The 10,130-nt window shown below is 40.8% G+C and overlaps 1 protein-coding gene across 1 annotated transcript in view; it reads right to left on the reverse strand.

Moving 5' to 3' along the window:
* Positions 1-10,130, reverse strand: part of KDM4A (lysine demethylase 4A) — a 24,341-nt gene that overhangs the window by 7,838 nt on the left and 6,373 nt on the right. The window contains exons 7-15 of the mRNA XM_017743505.1: positions 9,761-10,011; positions 8,810-8,976; positions 7,516-7,865; positions 5,658-5,778; positions 4,889-5,067; positions 2,478-2,682; positions 2,101-2,177; positions 1,291-1,346; positions 388-496 (exon numbers count right to left, since the gene is read on the reverse strand). Of these exons, the coding sequence (XP_017598994.1) occupies positions 388-496; positions 1,291-1,346; positions 2,101-2,177; positions 2,478-2,682; positions 4,889-5,067; positions 5,658-5,778; positions 7,516-7,865; positions 8,810-8,976; positions 9,761-10,011 (1,515 nt within the window). The remainder of the gene's footprint in view (positions 1-387; positions 497-1,290; positions 1,347-2,100; positions 2,178-2,477; positions 2,683-4,888; positions 5,068-5,657; positions 5,779-7,515; positions 7,866-8,809; positions 8,977-9,760; positions 10,012-10,130) is intronic.

Raw genomic sequence — 10,130 nt, forward strand, 5'->3', positions numbered from 1 at the left:
GAAGACCTTCACCCATTATAGGAATGCTTCACATATCCTGAGGCATCTCAGTGCTTGAGAGCAGTCGACAAAGCAAGTTAAATACTAGAAACTAGAAAAACAAGCACAACAAATTATCACCATTACACCACTGTATAAATGTAATTTGCCACATACTGAAAACCGTGCCCCTTTTGCTGGCTCTTCATGTGAATGAACACACACTAGAACAAGGAAAGATTAAAAAAAAATGGCAACAGGGATAACTGCCACCTCTCATACAAAGAGTTGAGCAGACTATACAGTTCAGTCTGGAGAGGAGATGAGTTGGGTTTGAAGGGATAAGCAAAGCCCCTCAGATTCTGAATGAACTAGAGACACCACCGATGCAGCACAGGTGATCCTCACCAGTCTGAAACGTTGCAGGGGGATTTTACCAACGTCTATAGGACTCCGCTCTGCGATGTTCACAAATTTTGCCTCCAGTACAGCCACAGCACACATCACATGAACCCACCTGTCAGGACAGAAGAGAGGAAAAAGAAATCACTATGCATTAGGCCAACAGAGGATGCTTCAGAGTTTAAGTAAATACAGTTCTACTCAAGTTTGCCATAAAAACCACAATAAATAACCTCTGAGAACGATCAGTGTGATCTTTCTTCCTACTGCTACTAACAGGTCACACGTAGGGCAAACACAAGACTTCTTCGTACTTAAAATCTGCTACTAAGGGGCTTAACAGGAGAACAATTTAGTGACTCCTGCATGGTAAAAGGCTGCCTGACCAAGTTTCAGTTATTTCATGGTGCTACAAGTCTGCCCCACTGCTACTTTGCATCAAATAACTTTAGATGATGCACCACACCCAAAGGACACAGGACAGGCAATTGCATGCACATTATGCTGTAGAGGTACCCTGAATTTCAACGCTGTGCTGCTTAAAACTGTGGTTGCCCTTTGTCATCACTGTAACCACAATGAGACGGAAAAATCAAAATCCTCTGTAGAGAAAGTACTGAGAGATGTTAGTTCATTTGGAACCTTATTTTTATGTGGTAGGTTATACCTCTGCACATTACAGGTCTGCACTATCAAACAAAAAGCGGTGAACAGCTGCTACCAACAGAATGAGAACCAGGCATTACCTACAGAGATATGAACTCCTCCATGAGAAGGCAATGAACACACGAAGTGTGAAGGGTGTTGTTGGTCACTCTGTTACACCAACTGCAGACAGTTTACCAGCTTACCCTCAGATACTTAGGAACTGAGCCTCTCCTTAAAATCCAAAAAATCTGGAACACTCACTTGTCATCATTGGCTCTCTGCAGCGCTCCTCCTCGTAATGAACACAAACAGCAGTCCTGGAGTAAAGAAAGCATTAGCTGGAAGAGCGAAGTTCAGCACCACAATTACTGCAGAACCTCCACCTCAAAATGCACATCCAGAAGAAGAAAATGATTTTGCTGTCAGAAGAGAGCTAACTACTTTGTACAGATCAGACCCTCAGCTCTCAAAAGCTGCTGCCCTTAGGGCAACAAATACAGACCCCAAGTCTGTTGAAAGCAAGCAGACCTACCACTGAAGGGTCAACTTGTTTGTTACGGGATCATTTTACACCTGCTATACCCTATATCCTTCCTTTGGGGATATGTAAAAGGATCTGGAACAAACAGATGAGGAAATAATAATCAAATAATTATGAGGAAATAATAATCAAAAGGCTGACCCATTCTACTGACCTAGAGTCTATATAGCTATTTGAGGGAATCCCATTCCTCTTGCTTTCCTCACATGTGCATACCTGCCTAGTTATTAACACAAGTTACTTCTGGCTTAGAAATAACTACCATAAATTCAGACAGACAATGGAGCTATTCCCACATTCATACAGAACATCTTCCCTCTGACTCAAATGAGCTCAGCAGCTTTGCATCAGTTAAAACAATATCATTATGGTTTTAAAGTACCAAAATACAAGAGACTGGCTCTGAAACATTCTCTAAATTTTGTTCTTTTCACAGGATAATTAAAAAACCCAACACCCACAACACTATGTGAATTAACTTTGTAGCCGGGTTCCCAGATGTGCAAGACTCCATCTGTGAAAAACTTTACCTCTTCTAAGGCATTTTCTGCACACCGGGAGCACATCCAGTCTTCAGTGGCTTTGTCAGGGGATACACCATAACAACCTAGAACAGACACATCTCACTCAAGAGCTTATTTACACTCAAACCCATTTCCCTTGGGCCCAGAAGTAAAGCAGAAAGCAGGAATTAAAATCAATGAGCCCCAGGATGATGCTGTGTGCATTTGAAGCCACCCATGCAGCCAACTGCCTACCCCACAGGACAGCACCCAAGTATATCCTCCTCTGGTAAGGGCTGAACTTGGTCTATTTGTATGTTAAATCAACTGGCAGAGGGCTGCTATGATGTACAGACTCAGTACAGAGAACACCAGAGCTTAGGGTAACATCTGGATGCACTCACTCGCATGAACACAGACATGGCAGTTCTTGCAGGTGATGAGTACACTGGTTCCATCTTCCTCCAGGTAGGGAGTTGAAAGATTGAGGTCAGTGCTGCAGCCAGTGGCAGTAAAGCACATTTCAGGAATCAGGGGTTTAGTTCGGATCTTCCCATCAGCAGCAGCTGGAGTTACTCCAGAGTTTTGACTGCTGCCTTCACATTCTGCCTGTGAGGGATGGATAGGGAATTTAAATTTTACAAGTAAAATGGTCTCACATCATCTTTACTCACACATTATTTCATACATATATCCAGTTTAAAGAACGAATGAAGGTGCTGAAAGATGAGTTGGTAGGTTAGGTGAAAATATAGTTATGTTTATAACTATTTAAAGTTATAAGTATAAAATCCTCAGCTGCTGTGGCTTCAGAATGAAGTTATTTTCTACTCAAATACTAAATGGAAAGTCTGAATTGTATCCCTCTAATGCGCAACAAGATACACATCAAACTGCATCTCTTCTGACAGAAGAGAGGGAATCACCAAGCCCACCTCATGCTCTCTACAGGCAACACCTCTTCTCCATCTTCCCCCTGTAATACAGAGGATCATAACACTGCTATCCATCAGTGTACACTTACCTTACCCTTGATATGGAAAGATTACCAACACATGAATAGATACCTACTACAATCCCCATTGCTTTTTCCCAGTGTAGTTCTGAACAAGTCTAATGGGCTTTAAAATTAATTTGTTCCTGGAAAATAAACAGACTAAAAATGCAGTTTCCCATATAAAGCTCAGGAGACTTTCAGGCTAATCTTTCCTAATTTATTCTTCTAAACCAATGCCAAATCAAACAGCTAAGACATACAAAGTTTACAGAGATATATTTCCATTCAAGCTACTGTTCTGAACAGCTAAACAGAAATTAATCTTTCTCTTTGAAAAAATGTTTAAACCATCTTTTGTACCTCATAGGCAACCACAGAAGTAGCCTCCCTCATCTTTTAAAATTACTGTTAGCAGAAATGGCAGTAGCAGAATGAATTTGCACTGTCCCTCCTACAGTGCATCAAAAGCTAGGGGAAAAAAGTCCAGGTAATACTCACAGTTGGAAGGAAATGGACATGTTTTCAACAAGTCTTGTTTAGTCTAATTCTGTAAAACTTACTGATTTACACTGAATGTCAAGCAAAAGACAAAATGACTGAAGAAAATCTATAACAAAGTTGAAGAAAATATGACTTTTTTCCCCCCAAGCAGCAGACACTCTTCTTCCCAAAGGAAAAGTGCATATTTGTCTGGCATTCTGTGCCAACTTTTTATTTGAATGGGTAACTGAAGTGAGTTTCCAGACTTGCTACAGACTTTCTGAACAACAACTCTAACCACAGCTCGCATCTTGGAAGAGTTTCTGCTCCACTGTCTGGTGTGGACAGACATTTGAAAACCTGCAGCTAAGAGTTTTCTTACAAAAAAGAAGTTAAGAGAACTTCAACTGTCCTCAAATTATTAACTTTATACCCTTCAGCACTAGTGAAATCCTCATGTACCATACAGTTTGTAAGCAGAATTTCCATTCCTAAGAACTTAATCTCAGACAGAAATAGCAAGACTGAACAGAAACTATGGCCTACGGTTTTCATGAAAATCAGAACTATATGAAATATAAACCTTCAACAAAAAAGTGAGGTCTTTACTTCCAAAACTGTGGTGAATATGTTTCTAGCGCCACCACAACCATACAGTGATCACAAATGAATCAAATATGGTTAGTGTATGGGAAGGGTCAAACTTACTCAAAGTTGCAGGTCAAACATGTAGACAACTGTTCAAGCTACCTTAAAATTATTAATCTTAGGTGTATCAAAAAATTCAGTGGGGACTCCTGCCTGCACATTTAGTCAACACTACAGGAGTTCTGCACCCTATCCTCTGCTACTGTCTTGGATACACTCCAAGACAAGACAGCTTTCAATCTATACCATCTACAAACACAACCCTTAATCCTTTTAAGTAAAAAGTTTTCTTCCTTGCCAGCTCCTCAAAGACTATGTGCTACAAGAGGACGTAAAGTACTTTTCTGAAAACATTCTAGCAGTGAAGGAGTCAGTCTGGAAAAGAGAAATGGGATTTTATAGTCAGCTCCAGTAACATTTAAGCTCCATTCTGTGGTTTGAGCAAAAGCCACAAAACACAAAAGCTTCTGCTGAACAGCTGAGTGAGCCCCCTGGGAACCCACAGGGGTCTATCACAGGTGTGAGGATGTTCACATGTGCTCTCCTGGAACAATTCCTTGGGAAGACTGCAACATTGATACAGCTTTTGTTAACTGGCAACATGCAAACCCCCATATTTAAAACTATGTACCACAACAGGCACCTACTCTGTTATCTCTGGTGATAGCATGACCAGTCTTGGTTTCATACCTGATACGCCTGGAAGAGCATACAAACAGCACAGTATGGGGGCTGCTGGGCCATGGTGCGATTGTATTCTTTTTCAGCCTCAAAGTTTGGTGGACGGTTCTGCCACAGCTGGCTCAGTGGCTTGGCCCATGCTTCTGTCTCCTCAGCCTCTTCTTCAGGAGTTAGCTGCTCTGATGCCTCTGCGATAAGAGAGCACTCACTCAGTGATTTTGTGTCCTTTTATAGATGCTCTTCTTGTAAATGAAACTAAATAAGGCAAGAAGCTATGAATGGAGATGAAAGAAAGACTGCCAGAAAGCAAACTGACAGAAGGGTGATGGAAGCCAGTAACTCAGTCTCCTTTTTAAGAGGCTTCTACTAATCAAGCAACAGTGCAGACACAGGATAGGCTTATTGTGAGAACAGAACCAGCTCCAAACGACATCAACATCAAAACTAAAGCCACCAGCCAAAGAATCTGGCATTCGGTGTTTTTTTTAAATCATGAATATTTACATCAATGACTGGAATGGCCTAAGGCAGATGCAATTAGGCAACAGTCTCTGGTACTGGTTTAATTTTTCTTTCCAAAGTAAAGTACAGAAAACAAAGATGACACCATTTGAGAGAAAAATTTAATGATGCAATGAGGTAAGCACCTTGTCTAGGAGGCAGAGGCGTCACTTGCTGACTCCTGTTTATCACCAGTTAGTTACTGGAATATCCTACACTGCCCACAGAAGCTGAGACCCTCTCTCCAATTTCCCAGAGAGCATAAGGCTTTACCTACCATCATCACTGATGCAGTCTTTCACCAGGAGCGGGTGATGGCGCGGGAGTTTGCTCAACGGCTGGCGACGACCCTTGGATTTCTTACTCTCCTTCACTGAGCTTGCGTACTCCTTTCCCACCTGGACCAGGAGAAGCAATTCAGCTGTCAGTTAGCATGTTCCCTTTTGACATTATTTTGGAAGGAATTTACTTTGAACTTAGAGAAACTTCTTCAAAATGCACACATGCTTCCACAGTTTTACTTCCAACCAAGTAACTTCAGCTCTAAACCCTTTTCCAAGTGCTCAGAGCACTTTTGCTACGAAAAACTGGACAGAGCTGTACTAGCTCTGTCGAGTCAGTGGAATGGACATTTTTCACAGGTCCCAGTGTAGCTTTTCATGCAAGTCTGTTTACTTTAAGAATCGTGTAAAAGACAGAAACAAAGAAAGACAAGCTGGATGGTTCAACTTAAAAGAGCTGTGATAAGAAGTCTCATGAATTCTGGAGAAGCCACGCTTGGTGTGTCACTTAAAATATTCCAAATTTAAAAGTAAAAACAAATAATAAACTAGAAAAAATACAGAGCTCATAGACATCTCCAAATAAAAGGGTTATTTTAAATGAAGGACACTTTCATCCTTTCTCTTCATTACTTGCCTTAATGTCTTACCAGAGAGACTGGAATAAGGAGATTGCAACAACAGCTATTTCTTCTTCCCTTAGCCTCATACAAAAACAAGTGACACACTGACAAAATTACTACTAACCTGACAAGCAGGGCAATAAAGGTTATGATTTTAACAGCCCAGAAAGTCTCTCATTAGATAAGAACCTTTTTTTAGAATCTGTTATTATTTTAAAGCAGAAGTAAATCTTGGATTAAATGCATCTTACATATGTTTAAATACCTTCTTTTCATAAAAGAAGCCAGAAGAGAACACAATAATCATTACCTCTGATCTCTTACACAGAGTTGGATACAAGACTTCTAAGAAATATTGAAATGGAAATTAGCATTCCCAGTTGCCACCTAATGGAAAATTTGTTTTGAAATATACCACACTGGGGAAAAAAAATCCACACCCATTGAAAATTTCACCTTTTCCCTGTATAGAGCATTCGATGGAGACATCAGTATCTGCAACAGAATGTCTTTAGTTTAAATAGCCATGACGACTGTCTCAGTTTCAGCTCAATTATCAACAGATTGTGTCCTTAGAAGTCAAGAATTATGCAAAAGGAACAGCAGATAGACCAATCATTACTGGCCTCCCATTCTCTAATCACAAATTTAAACAGGAAAACAAAATATTGGAAAGACACTACTAGGTAAGATTCTAACTCTTCTCTTAGGTTGTTTAATAAAAATTCATTGGCAGCTTTTAAATACACAGATTTACATTCGCCCAACCAATATTTTTGTTGCATCCTTTCTTCTCTTTTAAAAGGAGACGGATGTACCCAGGTATGCAATTTTATATTAAAAACCCCTCATCACATCAATGTGCTTGCAATAAAGGCTGGAGCAAATTAGATTCATTTTAGGTGCAAACAGGTGGCTCTTACTACAAAAGGACCTCAATCAGCTTGTAATACCACCATGTCAAAAACACCAAGCTACCCTTTCCATTACAGCACTTACACAGTTTAGAGAAGTTCTCAAAACAGGTGATCTCCTTGCTTTCTAGAAGGGGTTAAGTGTATAAGGCTTTAATCTAAATTCTTGTGTGTTTAACAAAACCCAGAGGTGCAAACTGCTATGCAAACACCAGTGGGATGAAACTGTCATCTGCAGAAATAGGTAGTTTTGTCGCAGCAAATCCCTGACCATGGAATTACAGCTCTCCAGCTTTCAGTTCTTTTGCCATTCGTACCTCTGTGAGTTCTTGCTCATTGACACTGGAGGTGGCACTGGCTTTCTTCCCTGAAGTCTGTTCATTGTCAGATCCACCAGCATCCCCCTTAGCATAGCTGTGGACTGTGAACACCCTGGCTGGCCCAGGAAGAGTTCGTTTTGCCAACGGATCAGACGATTCAGAGTCTGAAGAATAGGCAGGTGAGCTGGACTGAACACTGGATGTAGCACTCTGCTTTGAAGCTGGCAACACTGAAGTGGAATTTGAAGCATGTGAAACGGAGAGATCCAGTACAGCTGCTTCTTGTTCCTCCTCCTCCTCAAGCTTCACTGTTTTCAATTCCTCAAATTTGGCTGAGTCCACATGATCTGGAAGAAGAGATATACTGACTTTTTCTGAAGTTTGGGCAGAAAGAGAACACTTGTGCAACTATTTGCACAAAGCCAAACAGAAAAGCAAACTACTACACTCAAAAAAGCAACAGTACACCATATAGAGTAGACGATTAATTCAAACACCTATAAAGTCATAGATGGCTTAGTGAGAGAGAATAAAAGCGTCTGCTCACTGCCTCTCCCATTAGAAGAACTAGGGTATATCAAACAAAACCAGCAGACAATGAGTTTAAAATAAACAGAGATGATCCTTTATACAGATACCTATGTAGTTAAAACAGCCCAGCTCCTGGCCACATGTTGCTGTGGTTAAGAGGTTACAAACATTCATGGGAGACTTAATAGAAAAAAAAAAAAACAAACCCACACACCAACAGAAGATTATTAAATACAAGCTGCAAAGGGCTGGAAAACAAAATACAAGAGGGGGCATCCCATATGTTTTCCCTGTTCTTGTGTTGTTCCATATGCCCCCTTGCTCCTCCCCTAACAGCAAGGATAACTCACCCATTACAAGCCATATGAATTTTCTCCAGCCTACTTATTACAAAATTACAAGTAACACACCTGTAAAGCATACCAGACCCACTGTACCAGGAAGCGTGCATATGTTTTACTAAGCAATTCCTATAAACAGGTCACATTGCTCAACAGAAATATAAAGGAACTTAGACTACTGAGGCATCCTATATATTTTTTTCGTATGCAGGCAGGCAAAATAAGAAGAGTAAAAATCCAAAACTAGAAAATGATAATATTTCTCTTATAACAGTACATTTCTGAGGTGCTAGCAATGGCTCTGACAAACTAGTGTCTGCTTTTTTGGACACAAAAGCATCCTACCAACAAGCATCATATGAAAGAGTGCCCCAGACAAGCCTGGCACATGGTTACCCGAAGTTTGAGCCTTTGCTCACCTTGCTGCACAAGTTCACTCGTAGGCCTTTCACAAGGCTCTGCCATGTCCGCTTCATACTGTGTGGAGCTCAGCTCCTCCTTAGGGAAGGCCTCACTCTCACTCACCTCCTGAGGCACTTCCAGGCAGACCCTGTGCCTTTTTGTTCCTATGCGATGCTTGGGGACGCTGCAGAAGACAAATCCCTATGTCAGGTTAGCAAACATGTAAATGTGTTGAATTTCTGTGTGAATGCATAAAATACAGTCTGGTTTGGATTAGTGTTTTATGAGACAGCATCTGGAAAGCCAAATAGTTTTCAAATTATTCTGAAATGTTTTCTTTGCTTTTACAGAAGAAAAGTTAGTAATCCTTAGAGATGACTTCTCAGCATGTTAATCATGTATTAGGCAACTATGCTCTAGCCAGGCATTCTTTACCTTAAACAACAAAATCCCTCCAAACAAAACCTCAAACAAACCAAACCAACAACAAAAAAATCAACCACCAAAGACAGCTTTAGGAACAGTAGCTGGCACTGACTGAAAAAGATTTAACTGCAAAATGTAAGATGATTAGCCTGTTGGCGTTCAGCAAGGAACTGAACACCAATGTCACAGTTTGCAGCACTGATTCTACCAGAATTTGTTAACAAGTACTGCCCCATGATCTCAATATAGCCCCTTTTTTTTTCTGGCTTGTCAGTGCAGGGTACACACTGCCAATCCAGGCTTTGGGGGTCTGTCCCAAGATGAAGAACCACCTTCCAAGCTGGTGTGTTTCCTGCTTACCACAGACTATCTATTAATGTGGACTTGAATAGTAAAAAATACTAAGAGTAAACCCTGTTGCCAGGAAAAACGAGTATTGCTAACTCTGACTGTTATTCTATCAGAATGGCAAACACTTAATTGCAACTGGGTTCAAATTATAATAATCCAATAGAAAAGCAGAGGACTATATAAAGCAGTACCTTTTTGTCTCATCCCCAGCCACCTCCTCTTTACACGTCTCTTCTGTTTCCATCTCCTCAGCACACTGTTTCCCATTCTTGACTTTTTGCATGAGATCCCCTTTAAGGAACTCTGCTGCCTCTGGGGTTGGAAGAGCATGGTCAATGACAGTCACATCCTTCCCAGCTTTCCAAAGCTTGTAACGATCTGGCTGGTACTTCCTCACAAACACATCCATGGAGATCTTCACCATGTCCTTCCGACACGAGCACTGAAGTCACAGAAAATATTAAAGTAAGGCCAAATACTCAACAATTCTATCCTGCATTTCTCCAGCACTTTGCTTTCAGGAGTTTAAGGAACAAAATCCCACTCTCACACGTAATTGAG

The sequence above is a fragment of the Corvus brachyrhynchos genome, unplaced genomic scaffold (assembly GCF_000691975.1).
Source record: "Corvus brachyrhynchos isolate BGI_N302 unplaced genomic scaffold, ASM69197v1 scaffold48, whole genome shotgun sequence".
Taxonomy (NCBI): domain Eukaryota; kingdom Metazoa; phylum Chordata; class Aves; order Passeriformes; family Corvidae; genus Corvus; species Corvus brachyrhynchos.